Below are 18670 nucleotides of genomic sequence, written 5' to 3'. Positions count from 1 at the left end.
GACAGCTGGATTAGTAAGTATGGCCCTGCGTTTGGGGTTCTAGTAATGGGCCGTCAACTGGTATTAGCAACAAACTAAACTTTGCATCTAAAGTCTTAGTCACATGCACCCTACGGGGGGTTGACCCGTACAGATGCTGCAGATTTTTTGGGTACTGCCTCATCTTAAGGGGGGTGCAGATGTGTTTTACAGTTCCTTCGAGGCTCGTTCGGCTACCTGAAGGGATGCCATGAAAATGGAACCTACCATTGTCGTGCATCTAGTAGTTGTCTTATGAAGTATTCGTAAGTCTAATGGAAGTACCTTACTTACCCTTATATGTTGTTTAAGTGTTCCCCATGACTTGTCGCTCGTAGTATGCCCATAGAAAAAACTTTTCACTATACAGGCTTAGCGAGGGGTGTATGAGTGTAATATTTTGTGTGTGCCACCTGCACGAAACCACCTTTTTCCCATTTTTTTGCCTGTATCCACACGTAGGGGCAGTTGTGACATCGGCATAAGCAGCAAAGTACTGGACTTCTTTTTTGCTTCCTACCTCGTCTTCTTTCCTGAGGCTTCACTCCTCCCTCCTCATTGGTCAGTTTCTCAGAGGAAGCCTCCTTCTTATCCAGGGTGGAACTTCGCCGACCTCGACGGCCAAGAGACACCAGGAGAGCAGGAGATGGTTCTGCACCTGACATCAAAGATCAACCTACTTAACAGATTTATTCACCACTCGTCCTTCAGATCGACAGAAATCCACACTCACAGCGAATTTGGTATCCTGGAGGTAAAAGTCTGATGTTCACAAGGGAGATTCTTCCTCTGTCTCCATCATCAAACTCCACCATCACACTGCCCTCTTTCTCCTCCTCACCAGGACCTCCTACAATAACAAAAATGGAAAACTGAGCCATTTATTGTGAAAGAATGAGCTGCAGATTTATGGTAAACGACAATTACCTTGTTGGACGTAACCAGGGTAGAGACAGCGAGAGCGCTCACTCCAGTAGGCACAAACCCGCGTTCCAGAGGTGAGGATGGCCTCTGTTTGTGGTCGCACATCCAACACCTGGAATAAAAACACCAGAAGTTGCCAGATAAAGTCAGCCGCTTTCATCTGCAAAACCCAGTGAACAGCTGAGCGTCGGACTCACAGCTTCCTGTAGGAGCTGCTCCAGGGAGTAAATCCTGGGTCGATTGCAGCGCTCCCCATCGATGACTACTCTAAATCTGAGTAAAAAATGTGGTAAGAAACAAGAACACACAAGATCTAAGCTGTAATTTTTTTTTGGTTTTTTAGTTTAGTTTGAAGGCATTTTCTGTAAACTCTGATTTAATCAAGAGACAACAGATTGAGCATCCCAACTCCTAGCACTACGATAGAAATCCTGACTGATCTAACAGTTTAGAGTCAGATTTGAAATGTGGCCTCCTGACTCAGCAGATTAGGTGTTTCTGGATGAAAAGAAGAAAAGCTGTGTCATACATGTCGGGCAGGTCCAGAGTCTGAACACAGGCGGCGTACAGGAGCTCGTCCTCCTTGGAGATCAGGATCTTCAGTCCATCTACTAGCATTTCTTTGCTCAGCACACAGTTTGGAAGAGCTGAAGACAGAGGGCAGCGTCAGAAGATGAATGGGTGAGGCAGATGAAAGGAGAGAGACAGCATGAACTGAAAAAGTGTTGAACAATAACGTGTGGAAGATGAAGACTTGTTTGTATTTATGAGTGATGTGCCACTGCTTATGCCCACCAGGTATTCTGCAAGGCATGTTGGGAGGAAGGTGAATGAGTGAACCCTCCTTCAGTCTCTCCTCGTCCTCCTCCTCCTTCTCTCCTTCAGAAAAGCTGCTCTCTTCATCCAAGTGAAAGCCGTCATCGGCTGTGAAGCTTTGCAGGAGCCGGCTCACGCCGTGACTCTTGTCCTGAGCGGGTAAACAGGATGTGATATCATAAAAAGGATCAGGATGTTGTTACTTCACCGCTTTTTGCTGGGGGACGCTTCAGTTCAGGTATTATAATCCAAAAACAACAGACACTACTCATCCTCAGACCAGTTAAAGCCAGTTTATGCATGGATGACAGATGACTGATGATGGAAAAGTCAGCTTGCCGGACAGGTTCCTGCTTGTGTTTGAGCTTTCACAGTTTATGTACAGAAGTTTCTTTCCCAGAGGGCATGGTTGCTATTTCATTCACCACCGTCTGGGTTTGTGTAGATTTGGTTGCTGATTATTCTCAGGTTTTGGACGTTCTCACACAGAAACTCAAAGACTAAAGTGACCTTGGGGTATTTCATATTTAAAATAAGATGGGGGTGTCTCGGGTATCACCTGTTATGCATCCACAGATGCTCGTCTATTGCAAAAATTACTCAACAAAGTGACTGAGGTTAAACCTCTCCCAATAAGAGAGCAGGAGTAGTTGGTATGTTCTGTCAAGGTTAATCTGTGGAATTGACTTTACCACCTTATTGCTTAGTCAAAGGGGTCGTAGAGAGGTGTGGCCGCATCTTAAGGGGAGCACAGGTGTGTCTTGCAGTTCCCTTGAGGCTCAAACGGCCACCACAAGGGATGTCATGAAAATGGAACGTATCATTGTCGTGTGTGTGTGGTAAATGTATCAGAAGTATTTGTAAGGCTAAAGTTACATGCACTTCTGACGTGATGCTGTCGTACTGTGTCCTTGCACTACACTCTAGTTGTTAGTAAGGTGTCAATACTGGCCACTTACTGACCGTGCGCAAATGCTGCACCCACGAGGTGTGCAGGTGATACGGAAGTACCGAGCAGTTGCCTGGACTGTATGGGAGGGTTGAAAAAAGGAAAAATCCGAACAAAGTGCCTGTCGTTGAAGGCGCATTGCAGGGGCAGGTTGTATGTTGCTCAGGCATTGAACCCAGGACTTTTCACTGGTTTCCTTTGATGCATTCTTGTTTAGAAACCTGTATCTTCATGGCTCAGATTTATGACTTTTATTCTGAACTAGTATTTTTTTTTGCGTACTTTTGTGACACAAAGGCAACGATGCCTTCAAGGCGCAATAGAAAAATGTACAGTTTTCCACATCCCCAGAAGCGACTGATGAGAGGATCAAGTAACATCTGTTTGTCTCACCTTTCCTTGTAATCCCTGCGATGTAGACGTCCTCTTTGCGTCATCTTTACCCGTTCTCCTTGCCTCTGCGAGAGCTCGGTAGTTTTCACTGTTGTCCCCAAAGCTGCAGGCCAGCGGTGACAGACCCCAGCAGGGCATGGTGGATCTGCTGATGCCTGCTAGCTCTGGATATTCTCTCCCCATCATGTGAACGTTTGGCCTTCTGGATGTTTTCCTCTGATCTGTGCAAGAGGAGCTCCCCAACCCTGAGAATAAACCCGAGCTATTAGAGGTACTAATACATAAAAAATAGATTTTGTTCCCTAGCATTTCTTAAATATAAGAGTAAACATCTCACCAGGAGGTCTCGCTCTTTTACTCATGGGTCTCTGGTTTGCTTGGAGTTTGGAAGTCTGTGCGAAAAAAGGTCCAGCTGGGTTTGTAGGAACTTCTTTAGAGCTTATCTTGATGTCGCCTGCTCCATCTTCGCTGTCACAACTGCCGTCCTCCTCCTCCTCCTCCTCTGTGAAATCCCAGAGTCAGATTGATCAGCCCGAGCACTTGGAGTGATTTACATGGGAGCGCTGTTAACAGCTAACTTGACGTGTATTGACAGCCACCTCTTGAGATTCCTTTACATTTGCAACATGGCTCTCCCAAGCCTAGGGCCCTAATCTGAAGGACCGCAGCAGCCGGCGGGTCAAGAAGTGGGTCATTTTGTCACATATTAACACCTGTTGAGCAAACCTGCCCACATAATAAGGCACAGATTATTCCTTAACTGCGGAAGGCAGCGTCAATGCGCTCAAGTAGATTGTTATTGGCAGCCATGTGTCGCCGACAGTGAGGTCCGGGTCAAGTGTCATCACATCTTTGACACACTTGTCACTTCCATGGCATTCTCGTCAACACTTTGCCTCGGTTGTGCACGCGCATTTACATCCTCCGCCCTCTCCATGCTCCTAACGCCAATGGGGACATCAAACCCTCCAGTGTCTGTGACGTCTCGAGATTTTTAGCCAATTTCCCCAAAAGCCAGGATGAGTGTGATTGTGTCTCCTGGAGAAGGGGGCCTCCAGCGAGGACATTTTCATGAGGTTTGTGATGGGAAGATGAGATGGGAGGACAGGGGTGCGACATTCTGGATGGGGCTGGTGCGAGCTCATGTTACGGCGCAGAGATGAGGGCAATGAGGGGGTTGGCTGTGCTGCATGCCTGTGGCAAGTCGTTAAGGGATTTAACGGTGTGACAGACGAGCTGGGGAGTGAAAAAGGCCTCTGGTGACGGCAGACATCTCACTCTACGTTCCTGCACAGACCCGCTCTGGGTCCAATCTTGAAATTATCAATGTTCCTCAACCCAAAAGCTCAATTAATCCTGCTTGACTTGAATAATTTGCCTGTTCATTTACATTGTGGTGCTTAAGATGTTTAATTGCAAGATTACATGTTATCTAGTTGCCAAATAGGTTGTAATGTAATTATGCCACGTTTAGATGAAAGGACACCAGGCGTCTGGCAGACTCACCGTGCTCTGACCCTTCACTCTCACTCTTCTCATCCTTTGGTTCTTGTTTCTCAGCGGCCTTGTGATGCGCTCCGTTAGGGCCCACGCCCAGCAGCCCTTTGGGTTTTCGACCCCTCTTCCTCTTCGCCGTTTGAGCAGCCGTGCTGTCCTGCAGGCCTGTTGATCAACAGCAGGGTTGGGGTTAGTTTCACCGCTCTGGTTTATGGAGATCACACGGAGGTTCCCCTCAAACCGCACCTTTCCCGTCTTGTCGGCAGTGACTCTTGGAGGGCTTGTTCTTGTTGTGCAGCCCACCCGCCGATGCGCCATGCTGAGCTGCGGCCTTCTGCTTCAGCTGGGTCACCCGCCTGGCCAGCCTGGAGCTTAGGGTGCTGGGTCGACCTCTGTGCTTACAGCGCGCTTTCATCTGCAGAACGGAACAACTAATTATTGACTTCTTCCTGCTAATTGAAATATCCAGGAAGCAGAAAATGCGGCAGGAAGAGGTTGTCAGTGAGGAAGACTGACCTGTGCAGCGCCGAGGCTGTTGAAAGCATGATTGAACACCGAGTTCCTGGCTTTCCCCTCCAGTAGATTTATTCCAGCCCTGGAAAACAATAGAAATGCTCTCAAATGAGAAAGTTTTCAAACAAATCACAGTTCATCTTTTTTTTTGTTTTTATTTTTTGCTTCTTCCTCTAAATTCACGAATGTTTGTTTGCCGTGTGAAAGTGAAGCTGAATCATCACATAAAAGGAGAGGGATTATCAGGTGTAAAGAAACCGTACAAGAAAAGGGAGAAGCAGAAGGGGGAGGAGGGAGAGGAAAGGGAGACTGAGAGAGAGATGAAGCAGTCTCGGGGGAGTCTGTCCGTTGACCGGAGCTTCAGGGCGCAATCGATAAACACTAACCTCTATCGAACACTACTCCTCCCAAGCTCACTTTCTTTCTGTCTTTCCTTCAATGCATTCGTGGACTCTTACACTACAGGCAGCCAGTGCACGCACACACACACACACACACACACACATGATGTTAGCAGCTGCTGTCTGAGGCAGGTGAATCCTATAGTCCCACCGAGGGAAGCATTGGCTCTCAGCATCACTGCTCCTGGGAGAGGAGAGGAGTCTGCATCTCTCTGCAGCTTGTCTCAAAGCATCCTAATGAACCCCCGAAAAAATCTGGATCTCCAAACTGTTTGAAAATAACATATATTTGATCTTTGCAAAGATTTCAAACCTTGTTTTTAGATATTTAAGATATTTTTAAGTTGTTTTAACTTCTGAAAATAAGCACATTCCAGAATTTCTAGGATCTAGAAATAAGGAAATTATTTTTATTATACTCTTGACAATTGAAAAACTTGCAACTCAAATTGCATTGGTTCAATCTTAAGTAATTGATTTTAAAGTTCAATAAAGTTAGACTGACGTTTATTGCCAAATATTATGGATCAAAAATGTAGATTTAATGTTCTAGGAATATGTGCTAGTTTTAGATTTGATGAGGATTTCTCACGACGGACAAAACTTGTCCTAAGATTTCCGTTTTGTTCACATCTAAAATGAATCATTTCTGCTTAGTACACTGATAAAACCCCAAACATACAAACTATTTACTTAGAATTATCAAAAAAAAAAATTATTGGGCTGTAATAATGTAATTCTATCTAACAGTAAGCTTCTTCAGCTTATTTTTCCCCTTTTTAAATGCTTGTGTAGTACTCTTTGTTTCTAGCTTTAGATATATTAAAAGGTTTCAAAGTTTAATATTACTACTCTAGTAATTTTCTTCTTCAGATTAGTGCTCTTTTCCTATTTTTTGGCTCTTTTTGCAACATATAAAAATAAAATTCCCTTAAATAACTCTCTTTTCATGAACAGCAGCTTTAACTTGTTACAGATATGAATAAATTCTACTTTTTAAGCACGTTTTAGTTTTGGTAAATGGTTTATAAATCCACATTTTTAGTCTCCTGTGTTAAATGAAGGGTCGGAGCTTTAGGCTTTTAAACTTGGAAGCCTTGCTTTGGACATGTGGACAAACAAGGCAAATCGTGTTATATGATATCTCGTTAAGTATAAATGACTTGTGCATATCTGTCTACTACTTTCTAATGATTTTCTTATTAAGTTTAGTGTTCTTTTCCTAATTTTGCAGAATTGAAACATCTGCTTGAAGGGATTTTCTGAATGTGAACCTGTTTTACTTTCAAACCCAGCGTTTTTATCCCACCTCTTTAGAACCGTCTCACTTTTCCTCTTGAATCCTCGCTGGTTTAAATCTGCTGCGTAGGCACACGGACCGGCTCCACTAATTAAACAAGTTTGTTGTGAGTCTGTGTGACGCCATGTTATGACTAAAGACTTACTTTGTCATTTTCATTAGCACTTCCTAATCACAGGAACAAACCTTGACTTACAATTATCATTTCATCAAGGGTTAGCGTGTTAACAGGGGTGGAGCATCGTGAGAAAACACATCTATCACAGTGAGAATTGAATCTGGGTGCTGTTTGAAATTCTGCGTCTTGCATGTTTAAGGTGTTAAGTAATGTGTGGTTGCAGCTGGTGGTGCTGGGGGAGGAAAGGGGGGGGGGGGGGGTGTTGAGTCATTTATCACTGTAATAACTGCACATCAGGACTTTGTCCAGATGTTTTAATATATGCTGGAGGTTCATGCGGAATCAGGGCATAATCAATACAAGTGATAAATAGGATTAAAAGTGATTAATGATGATTAATGGAGCCCTCATCTCTATTACCTCCTCTCATTAAAAATCACAGCCATCTCGCCGCTCCCATCACACACCCCGGTGTGCGTGCGTGCGTGCGTGCGTGCGTGCGTGCCCAATCAAGCAAATCATCAGCTATGGCGCATTTGAATCAATTCCGCTGAAGAAGAACTTCTTGAAAATCAACCGTGCTTTTCACCCAAAACACAAACAGAAATCAGGATGAATGAGCTGGGCTCGCCAATCACACTGATTATACCGACCCAGCATCAGAGCACTGACCTGAGCCTTTTGGAGCTCTCGGTGGCAGCTGGGCCGGGGGCGGACTTGCGCTTGCGGGGGCGGCCGGGCCCCCGGCGAGCGGGGCTACGAGACGTCTCGTCTTTCCTGCAGGGAATGATGGAGAAAAGGGGGTGGGGTGGGGGGGGGATTAAAAAATGCAGTCAGGAAAAAATCAGAAAAGGGGGGGGGGTTTATCGGCTACAGGTCAAACTGCATTAGGCATGAGCAGGCAGTGAGTCCTGACAAATCAGGGGGATGCGGCATGAAAGCAGAGCAGTGGATGCTGGAATGCACATCTCAGAAGCTGTGTGTGTTGTCTCCGCTCACTGGTGGTCGTGTTTCCTCTGTAGTTTGGCCAGCTCTCTCTGTTTTTCTTTGTAGCGGCGCTGAAGCTCAGCCAGCTGGACACGCATGGCCAGCTCCTCCCCCCCCATCGTCTCCATGGAGCCCTTTACGGGGCACACCTGACACACAAAGCATAGGAATTTAAATGCTGAACACAAACGTCCAACACCAACGGGCGCTGAATATGTAACCGGCTCCCGCTCGCTGAGTTGTTTTCAGCTTTTTCCCCCTCAAATGTTTCACCAGATGAAATGTGATTTAGAAAACCTTGTTTCTTTTGGGCACTGTTCCAACTAGGCATTCAATGATTTGGTTCAAACCACTGACTGAGTGACCCCTCCCGCCGGCGTTCCAAACAGGAAGTACTCGTTGGTTCCAAGAAGCTAAAATCCTGTAGACTTTTATAGTAAAATATTGTTACTTAGTCTATATATTTTTGCAGGATAACAATTTTTAACCAAAAAGTTTCATATTTTTTCTGTATTGCAAGTTATAAACTGGCCAATCAGACGCCTCAATAAAAGCAGGTGGCCTTATTTGAAACATTTGATTTTGTGTCGTCCACTTTCAAGTGGTAGGGCCCTTTCCTATTTGCCAATAGTGGTTGCCATAGAAATAATGACCAATCACTGCTTTCTGATGTCATCTGGTTCCAACATGGCGGCACAAAAATGGCGACTGAACTGGCGTTGGAATCGATTGATCGATGATTCGTGTACAAAACCAAAAGATTTAGGAATATCCTTTTTTAAATTTTGCTAAAACGCAAAAACAAATGAAGAAAGACCTTTCAGTTGGTTTATCCTAAGCTAAAGCAACACACTTTCAGTAAAAACACGTGCAAAGGATGCAGCGATTCAACGCTTTCCCCACGATTCGATTCAACGCAGTTCAGTTTTAAACCGAGAATTGTTGCATCCCTAGTTTCAACCCTCTGAAAATCAATTTTAAAACTATTTCCAACTCTCTCTTCTTAAATTTAGGATGTAATTCCTTATTTGAATGCCTTATAAGCCTTAGAAATCTGTCATTTGAAGCTGTTTACTGCGGTATTTATTGTTTTTCTAAGGTGAAGTGTTTTTTTCCTGGTGAATTGCTCCTGTGAGGGCGGCTGATTATGTGGTTCAACTGCCCAAAAACATAAAAAAACCGCAGAGTAAAAATAGCCGATATTTAGGCTCTATTTGAGATTTATTTGTTGTCTCTTTATATAAATTCAGGTGAGTCAATTGTTTTAGTCCTCACCAACCCATAATTTAGTAGGAATGATTGATGACCGGGATGCCTGAGTAGAAAAAAAACAAAACAAAAACATTCGGTCCTCACCGGCTCGTGCCGAGGGGTCCAGCTGCACTTCCTGCGCAGGTTGAGCCTCTTCCTGATTGGACACTGCTGCTCGCCCCCCACATCCACAGCCCCTCCCTCGATCTCCAAGGCCCGGGCGGCTGCCAGTGTTGCCAAACTGTGGAGGTCAAGGGTGAGCGTTTCCTCACCTGCACAGGAGATGGATTGTTTCGGTTTAGATTGCTGCGCGGCGCCCGTTATAAAACGTGTCGCACGCTGAACGGATTTATTTCCAGGCGCCTGGAAAAGTGGTGATATTTATGATATTAGCTGTGTAGTTTATTTGATGTATACTTGTGTTGGTGCCTGATCGTACACACAGACAGCGGCGAGGAGGGGGGGGGGCAATCTCTACATCTGTCACTGTCATTAACTCTGTCATTGTCACAGCAGAGGCAGATGAAACAGAATATTCATGAGAGCCTCCATGCACACACACACACACACACACACACACCTATGCAAATAGAACATAGTCATTCTGAACACACACCAACACCTACAACATTTTCGCTGAGCTACGCAGTCGTGGGCAAACTGTGAGTGTGTGTGTGTGTGGGGGGGGGGGGGGCAGGAGAGAAGGAGAACGGCAGGTGGTAGGAGGAGGAGGAGAAGGAGGAGGACTGCAACAGAAGAAGGGAGGGAGGGGTGGGGAGTACAGGGGAGGAGAAGCAATAAGAGGCAAAGTGTTTATTGAGCTATCTATTTATTCTCCTACATCTCCCTCATTATGGACATGGACGGAATCCAATTTCCCCCTTCGAGGAGGAGGAGAAGAGCTGTTGCGTCGGAGCTGCAAGGCCTGATTCCTGACATCTGACTCGACTGAAAACCAAGTTGGATGTGAAGACTGTAACGGCGCACACGGACGCCAGAACGACAGGTAGCTCCTGAGAGAGCGATGGAGAGGCTAGGAGAGGGCCCATAGCCGTGGCTTTGTCCTGTCCCGGCTCACAGAGGTCAACGCCGTCTCATCTGTCAGCCCTCGGAGCCAATGGCACGCTCCGATTACTCTGACAGGATGACATCACCGCTGACATCACCACGCCTAGTGTAGTATTCTGGAGGACGGCCACGATCGATAGATACCTTCCGCCCACAGCATAACACCGTAGCGTGTCTCTAACAGGGTTGTAATAAGAGGCGGCACAAGGGATTTCAAGGGGAAAAAAACAAAAACAGAGCAGGAAAATGTGGATCTGCCTTCATTAGAGGCAAAGCAGGACGTTGGTTGAGACCAGCGCTGAGGAAATGTGAAGTCATTCACTGGAAAAGAAGGAGGACATGTGTCCCGATTCCTTCATATATAATTCTGAAAAGCCAGAGCTTTCCTTCTGTATGAAGGAAAAAAAACACAAAAAGCAAAAAGAAAAAACTGGATGTTGTTCAGAGCGCAGCAGCACAAGCCGGTTTCATATAAATGTGTTGCAATTTGGAGTCCGCTTTCCATGCCAAGACATGACTTATTGATTTCTCACCTATTACACATGCTAACCATGTGCATGCACGTGTAAACAAATGCAACCTCACAAACCTTGCATCTCTCACACGCGAGCACAGACAGTGGCTGAGCGACTTGTGATTTTTACACTTATTAATACCGTCAACAAGGCTTGCAGAGGCAGGATTTATACACAAGATTACATTGGTTTTATAAAAAAAATAAAGAAAAAATAGGAGAAAGAAAGAGGAGAATAATAAAGAGTGGGGGGTTATGCAGGCAGGGAGCAGACAGCCTGGTGTGGAGACACACAGACTCTGATGGAGGAGAGCAGGGATTCATCTGGGATTACTTAACAGCTTAGCCACACACACACACACGCACACACACCAGCGTGCACGTCCCACACGCATACCGGCATAAATAAAAACACTTTCTCTCAAAGGGACGACAGGAAAATAGGAGCGCTTACAGGAGAAGTGTTTTAAAGGGAAGGGTCTAATTAGCAAAGCAAGGCTCTGGAGCCTTCGGGGACACGTGGGTAGGGAGTATGGGTGTGTGTCCTGGCCTGTGTCTGAGGCTTGTTTGTCCGTCTTTGTGTTCACTGCAAACGCACACTTCCCCTGGGGAAATATGCTCCACCGAGAGCGAGAGGAGTCACAGCAAAGTAAGAAACCTGGACAGTGTGTGCGTATAATATTGGGGTTTCATTGTCTCCAGACACCTTTTAGTGACAAGAACATGTGAGCTGATGAGGAACGTTTTTAGTCACAACTGCCTTCACGGATGGGTACGGGTTGTCTGTGGGGGCGAAAAAATGGGCAAACCTGTACAAAATGTCATGGTCGTAGTCTGCTTGGTAAGCCCGTAGTGAGAAAATGTTCACGCACATTTTTTTCTAGGGGCATGCAGTGGGCAACAGGTTGTAGTGAACAGTTAAGGCATTAGTGGCGCGTTAAAGAACGTGTCAATCACGGGTTCTTGAAAACACATTTTAGCATGGTGTTCACACTGGACTGTCGCTACCTGATAATAGCGCATGCACTCACAATTAAAAGGGGCTTGGTGTGAAATGTCAAAACGGTGCAAATGCTATTCTAACGAATCTTGCTCCAGGCTTTTTTTATTTTCAAAGCTCTATCATGTAATTTACATGTCAATGCAAATACAATGTCAATACAATGCAATCTTTAATTTATTCTTCATGATTATTTTTCAAATGAAAGCTTTAAGCTGAGCCCCTGACTGGTCAAAGTTCAACCAGTTTAACTTTCTATGTGCGTTCATTGGACATGGAGCCCAAAAACGGACTTCAAACTTGCATTGTGACATGTGAACACGGGAGTTCTAACTGTGGAATCCCAAAATATTGTAGACTTTTCATTGAAAGTGATCATTCGAACATGCGTTTTCCTAGCTCAGAGTGAACATAGCATTGTACAACTCACAGGGGGGAAGTAACTGAGACACTGTTCATGTGATTGCATGAAGCTGAACTGTTAGAAGTTTGTTAGTCAGACAATCGGAGCATGGTCTGCATTGGCATCCAGCGAGTGCCCTATGGGCACTTACGTTTGTACACATTTGCATGCAGTCGGCAAGGAGTCACATCTCAGCATACAGTGTGGTGTAAGGGCACAGTTTGACAGCATTAACCGTACTTCATAGATGTGTGCAACTTCCATTACCATTATGAATACTTCATGATACATTTACCCCATGTATCACAATGGTACTTTCCATTCTTTTGACTTCCCTTAAGGTGGCTGTACGAGCCTCAAGGGAACTGCTAGACACGCCTGCGCTGTCCCTTAAGACTCAGCCACTCTTCTCTACGAACCTCCACGAGCCCAGACAACCAAAGAATCCGTAGCACTCGTACACGTCTACCCCCTGTATGGGTGTATATGGCGAAGGCTTTAGATGCATCATGTCTGCTTTTATTTTCATTTGAGTATCATTGATGGTTCAAAAGAGGATTAGGAGGAATCCTAAAGGACAGGTCTTGCCTTCATCATATGTGAGAAGTACGATGGTGGAGGAAGTGCATCAGGATATATAGTTAATAGCATTTTTAGGTTAATCATTAGGCTGCATTTAGATGAGATCAACTGACATGAGCCCTGACCATGATACCGCCCGCAAAAGCTTTCATAGCCACCTTTCTTATATGTGACAACTTTTCTTCTGGTCAGTCAGAGCGTGTTTGAAGGCTGAAAAGGTCACAGATAAAACCAATTTAGATTTAAATGGACTGAAACTTACCTTCGGGGCCTTTTCCTTCATTCTCCCTCCTCCTCTGCTGGATCTCCAGCTCAGCTAGCTCCCCAAGTATTTCCATTCCATGGTGAGATGAAGGGCATGGGTTCTGACCAGCGGGAGCTGGTGGGTGCATTGCATCTCTGGTGGCACATAAAGCTGCAGCAATTAGGAGCTCCAAGCTGCGAATGTAAGCTCCCTCAAGCTGGGCAGCTGTATTTGCCACAGGAGAGGAGACTGGTTCAGGAGACTGAGGAGGAGCGGGGGAACTGCATATTAGTTCTACCAACTCTTCCTCTGGAATTTTTCCATTCTCCTCCTCATCCTCAACTACCTCTACATTCTCTTCAGCTTTGCATCCATTCTCCTCCTCTCCAGACTCTACAGGCACAGAAACAAAACACTCAGTTGGGTCAGTCTCCTCTTTCTCGTCCTCCTTTATGTCCTCTTTTTCATGCTCCCCATCATTCTCCTGCTCTTTGGATGGTTGGGGCTCCTCCAGGCTCGCCTTCTGGCCTGAGCAACCCGTAGAGAGATCTACTTTTAGGGTTTCGCCTGCTGGGCAGGCTGGATCTGACACTGGGGATGGAAAAGTGCATGGCGGCAATCCAGAAATCTTGTTCTGAGGCTCAGAGATGAAGCATCCTTTTGTCTCCTTCCTCTCCTCGTCTGTAACTCCAATCTGGGTTTCCGCCACATCGCATTCACGACTGTCTTCTTCTTCTTTCCTCAGCTCTTCTTCCACAGTGAGAGGCTGGATGTGACGCGGGCGTGGGATGGACTTGGACTTGGACTCGGCCTCTGCTGGCTCTGCCACCGCTGAAGACTGTTCAGCTAGCAATGCTTCAGGAGGTAAGGGCCCAGCCTTGTAACCCATGGCGACCAAAGAGTAGGGATAAACAGGTGGCAGATCTGTTGGAGAGAAAAAAGAGCAGAAATCAAACACGATAACTTTTTCATAGGAAATTTAATAGAGAGCACAATTAAGTTTTGTATTTATAATAATTTCTCTCAAGCATGAAAGATGAAGCATAACCCATTTATAGGACTAAAAATAATATATGGCAGCTACAGTTATAGCATTCAATTTATTACTCTTTTTTTTAGAATCTCAGGACTGCACTGTCTTATATCTGCAGAAAGATCTCAGCTGCATTTTAAAAAAAGTTATTATATTAACATTTTGGAAAAATGTAAGAAAATCTGTAAGAAATTTGACATGAAAATTACATATTTGGGGGGAAAATACTGCAAACAATTATCTTTTTTGAAGACCCACTCCAAGGAAAATTGTGTTTTTGGTGTTTTTAATAGGTGCTTCCATCATTTTTGAAAGACATATATAAATAATATTTTGCTTTGTCTGCAGAAACTATGTCCTAGAAAACGACACAGGTTTTTTGAGTTTGCCTAAAAACAGCAATAACATAATTAAAACCACTGGGCACGCTTTGAAAAGAGATGAAAAGATGATCGGAGTGGGATTTTAAATGCAGTTAGCAGATACAGAGATTACCGTAGTATTTTATGTGTATTTCAAATGTACGTGTGTGTACGACCCTTTCCTTGTGTGTAAATGTGAGAGTATGGATCTATGTGTGATATTGATAGTTCCCCAGCTGTTTTCCTTTGGTTGCAGCACTGGCCCTGTCACCTCTCCTCTGTTATTATTGATGATATCCCTCCGCCTTCCCGACAACACGGCCAAATGAATGCGTATCCTTCCGCCTGTGCTTTCCAAGGACCCCTGAAGGATAAGTAGGCCCTGTCTGAAGACGCCACTGACCTTCCCCTTGCGACATGCGTGTGCACACAAAGAGCGCCCATATGCTGACCTTAATGGCCGGTCTGAGTGCTGTCCCTCTTTAGCTTGCACAGACAAAAGTGCACACATACTCTCTCAAGGACACACAGAGTGAGGATCAGGGCCTGCTTCAAACAATTTCTGCAGAATCAAAAGAATACCACGCTTCAAAGGCCTGAGCAGCAGTAGCCTTCATCTCTCCAACCTTTTTTTTTCTCACATCATATCTGTCTATCTGTCTTTCCTGGCTGCTGTCTTTAATTTTTTTTTTATTTCCAGGGACCTGCAAGTACAGTTCTTTAAATTCAGCATAATTTTACATGCGTATTAGCTTCTAAATGCCCCACCTGGCTCCAAGGATTGTGGGTAATCCTTAGGGGGCTGCCCTTCTCCTCTGTCGTTGCCCCCTTCCAGCCTTTTAGACAGGTGAGACGGAGCGGGGCTGAGAGCTGGCGAGCACGGAGCAGCCGCGGCGGGGCTTGGCGTCGGGGTCAGAGGATTTGGTGGGTGGGGGCGTGTGGAAGGGGAGTGGTAGCAGGGGGACTGTCGGCTGCTGGGACACAGTCCAGGAGATGGCGTGGAGGTCTTGAGCGGAGGAGGGGTGTGGGAAAAGGGTTTTGTTGGATGCGATGAGGCCATGGATGCACAGGATGACGGCGTTCTGGAAGCAGAGGATTTATTCTGGGAGCCCTCTAGAGCGACAGTGTTCTCCTCCTGTTTTCTCTTTCAATGGGAAGTAAAAAGAAAAACACGAAATGTTAGGAATATTCTCAAAAACTATTAAATTTAAAACCTTTAATTAAAAAAAGAAGCTACATTAAAACTTTTCCCCCCAAATTTAAGCATTTTATTAACATTCTAGAGTTTTCCTTTTCATTTTTTGTGTTGACCAATCAGCATAGAATGACTTATTTCTCATCAAATTGTCTTGTATGCCTTACATGTGCAAAAGGTAGGCGTTGCATGTGCTCCATGGCTCGCTGTTGCTGCAGGGTGTACAGCTCCTGCTGCCGTAAGAACGAGGAGCTGGAGTAGACTGGGTGGTGTTGCAGGTGAGAGGGAGGACCTCTAGCCCTGTAGACAGGCGCCCAAAGTCCAGACTGCTCCAAAACGTCTAGAGGTATAAAAAGAAAAAGACCAATATTTCCCAAATGTGCAACATTTTTTGGTAACTTTGCATAAAGTCGTTTTTTTTTATTCTGTAGCTATTTACATCCCCGACATGTGTCGTGTGTTCAACAATGTGCCAAACGTGGGTTCTAGAACGCGCATTTAGCCCATGGTGTTCATGCTAGACAAACAGGGAGGGGCTTCTTCTTCTTTTTCTACTGTTTGCTAGCGCATTCCAACCACCATCAGCTGGAAGAGTCTTGGTGCGAAATGTCATATCTCGTGAATTTTGCTCCAGGCTTTTTCTTTCACAGCTTTATTCCGATATATGAAACACTATGTGTCATAGTTATTTATTACTCCTCCATGATCAATATCCACAACGGTTGGCACTTTTTGTGAGTCCCTGATTTGTCAAAGTTCAACCAGTTTACCTTTCGAGGGCGTTCAATGACCACGCGTTTAGCGTAAAGCCTGAAAACATTGGTAAAGCGCAGCTGTCTGAACATGGGAGTTTTGAACGCGGAACCCGAAACGTGCATTTAGTGGCTGTTTGAACGCGTTGCCTGAGGGCAGTGTGAACGTAGCTTGCAAGTGCTCCCGCCTCGTTCTGAGTAGGGTCAGATTCCTGGAGAAAATCCCAGCTTATTAGACCACACAACCACACACAGAAACAGACTCACACTTTTGGAGGGCAATTTGAAGCCAACCTACAAGGTGTGATTTCTGGACTCTGAGATGAAGAGAAGAAAGTCCATGACTGCATGGAGAGAACATCTCCACACAGACCAAAAGCACGATTTTTATCTGATTTAATTAAAAGATCGAACTGCATGGGCTTGCATTAGTCCACAACCCCACACACACACACACACACACACACACACACATCCTCTCCTTGGCTGCCTTGTCGCTGGGAACCTTTGTTCTGTGAGATTAGCCTGAGTGGGCTAATGTTTCCCAGGGGAAGGGTTCAGTGGATGCACTTCCCCTCTCTGCAGGAACTCTCACAGAACGAGTCAAGGGAGGTGGGAGATAATTAAATTTCACAGCCTGTTTGCAAAGCAGTGTTGACACACACACCACTCACACACACACAAACACACACCCTTGTTTCCTTGGCACTTGGTTGAGGCGCACAACCAAACCTTTCACATGTTTTATTTCCCATAACTTAGGGCATGCACATGCTCCGACACATCCTTGGCCACAAGAGAGATGAGATGCCCGTCTAAACGGTTTGCATAATGCCGCACACAATCGAGGGGAGGTGGCTGCTCCCATTAACTGAGCTATAAAACATGATTCCACCGACAGAGGTTCTTAGTTGAGCGTTGATTGGCTAATGATGCTAAAACTCTGGAAGAAAAACTGCAGTAGGTTTCATGGAACCAAAGGGAAGAAATGTGAGTCGGCTATTATTGAAGGAGGAGGAGGCTCTCCATACCAAGGGGATGATGGTTTCCGGGTTCTGCGGGGAGGACGACGAGGGGGGAATTAGGATCTTGCGTAAGTGACCCCAAAACAGGCTGCAGGGAGCTGGGGAGACCTGGCGGAAAGCCTGGGCTCATTCCCACATGACTCAGACCTGGAATCAGGTGAAAACAATTAAAATAAAAAAAGTAAAACATGGAGAGCCTCTTTAGTCTACCTAGGCACTCAACACACCGTATGAATGCCCCATCCAAAGCGACGGACTTCCTGTCCTCTGCATCCAGTGGTGAGCTGGGTGAGCGTGTGCACTTGGGTCTGCCCCTAACTGGCTCGCCCCTCCGGGGACCAGCAGGTGAGAGGTCAGGTCACCATGGCAGCTGCTGGAAGGGTGAATCCTGGAAAACTCCATGCAGTCCTTGTTGTCCCTGTCAAAGCGTCAGGCAAGGTGAACTTTGCCATTATGCTGATCATGCCTCTTACCGTCATCACCGTCATTACGATCATTATTTTCCTTCAAGTCATCTTCATTACCACTACTACCATTATAATCATCAAGAAAGGGAAATGTGTGGGCAGTGGGAACAGCCATCATCTTGTCCTTGGTCTATGAGTTCTCATTATATGTTTTCTTCCCTTAATATGACTACATAATAAGAACCTGATACTTCAGAGAGGTTCGTATTAGTCCCTGTAACATTAATGCACCGCATCTCATCTCAGGAAGAATAAGAGAGGCAGGGAGCAGAAAGAGTGAGGAGCTACAGAAATATCACATCAAAGGGTGAGAGGAGTAAATGGACGAGGGGGTTGAGATAAATGGGAAACAGAGCATCGAAATGGGAGAAAGACGCCAAGAGAATTAAAACAGAGCATCTCGTCAGCGCGGCGAGCACGTGATGGTGTTTGTCATCGTACCTGATGATCACGTCTCTTTCTCTGTCCAGATGGTGCAGACCGATCTGGTCCTCCGTCATTCTTTTCCTCTCCTCCGCCTCCCGACCCAGAGGATAGACCGGCCGCGACACGCCTGAGTTTAAAATGAGACCAACATGCTAAAGATTTCCTGGAAGCCTTTCAACTCTGCAAGGTGTTTTGCAAAGATTTCAAACCTTGTTTTTAGACACACAAGATATTTTAGCAGGCTTGACTTGACTACATTTTTCCAAGCTTTTCTCAAAATTTGAGCATTTGAGAATGTTTTTGTCTCAATAGGAGCTAGCATCTAAACTAAGGAAATTATTATTAAAATAAGTCCAGATCAATTGGCTCCAGACAACAGAAAAACTTGATTTAAGACTCAAAAAAACTAATTGCTGTCATTTCTGGTTCAGG

At 45.4% G+C, this 18670-nt stretch overlaps 1 protein-coding gene and 1 long non-coding RNA gene across 4 annotated transcripts in view; one reads left to right on the top strand and one right to left on the bottom strand.

Moving 5' to 3' along the window:
- bahcc1b (BAH domain and coiled-coil containing 1b) overlaps window positions 1–18670 on the bottom strand; it is a 61929-nt gene that overhangs the window by 6459 nt on the left and 36800 nt on the right. For all 3 annotated transcript variants that reach the window (XM_023949737.2, XM_023949736.2, XM_078937853.1), the window contains exons 6-25: window positions 18254–18365; window positions 17573–17763; window positions 17352–17492; window positions 15736–15908; window positions 15142–15517; window positions 12997–13902; window positions 9273–9439; window positions 7929–8065; window positions 7602–7706; window positions 5114–5192; window positions 4844–5012; window positions 4607–4762; window positions 3438–3602; window positions 3101–3345; window positions 1738–1909; window positions 1472–1589; window positions 1140–1215; window positions 946–1054; window positions 752–868; window positions 539–676 (exon numbers count right to left, since the gene is read on the bottom strand). In XM_023949737.2, the coding sequence (XP_023805505.1) occupies window positions 539–676; window positions 752–868; window positions 946–1054; window positions 1140–1215; window positions 1472–1589; window positions 1738–1909; window positions 3101–3345; window positions 3438–3602; window positions 4607–4762; window positions 4844–5012; window positions 5114–5192; window positions 7602–7706; window positions 7929–8065; window positions 9273–9439; window positions 12997–13902; window positions 15142–15517; window positions 15736–15908; window positions 17352–17492; window positions 17573–17763; window positions 18254–18365 (3852 nt within the window). The remainder of the gene's footprint in view (window positions 1–538; window positions 677–751; window positions 869–945; window positions 1055–1139; window positions 1216–1471; window positions 1590–1737; window positions 1910–3100; window positions 3346–3437; window positions 3603–4606; window positions 4763–4843; window positions 5013–5113; window positions 5193–7601; window positions 7707–7928; window positions 8066–9272; window positions 9440–12996; window positions 13903–15141; window positions 15518–15735; window positions 15909–17351; window positions 17493–17572; window positions 17764–18253; window positions 18366–18670) is intronic.
- LOC144987957 (uncharacterized) lies at window positions 10037–18417 on the top strand. Its single transcript, XR_013651649.1, has 3 exons — window positions 10037–10173; window positions 13724–13842; window positions 18283–18417. It is a non-coding gene; the product is annotated as an uncharacterized LOC144987957 (long non-coding RNA).

Source organism: Oryzias latipes, chromosome 19, assembly GCF_053564925.1.
Source record: "Oryzias latipes strain Hd-rR chromosome 19, Olatipes_Hd-rR_3.1".
Taxonomy (NCBI): domain Eukaryota; kingdom Metazoa; phylum Chordata; class Actinopteri; order Beloniformes; family Adrianichthyidae; genus Oryzias; species Oryzias latipes.
The sequence above is the reverse complement of the archived record's forward strand: the minus strand, read 5'-3'. Positions and strand labels throughout refer to the sequence as shown.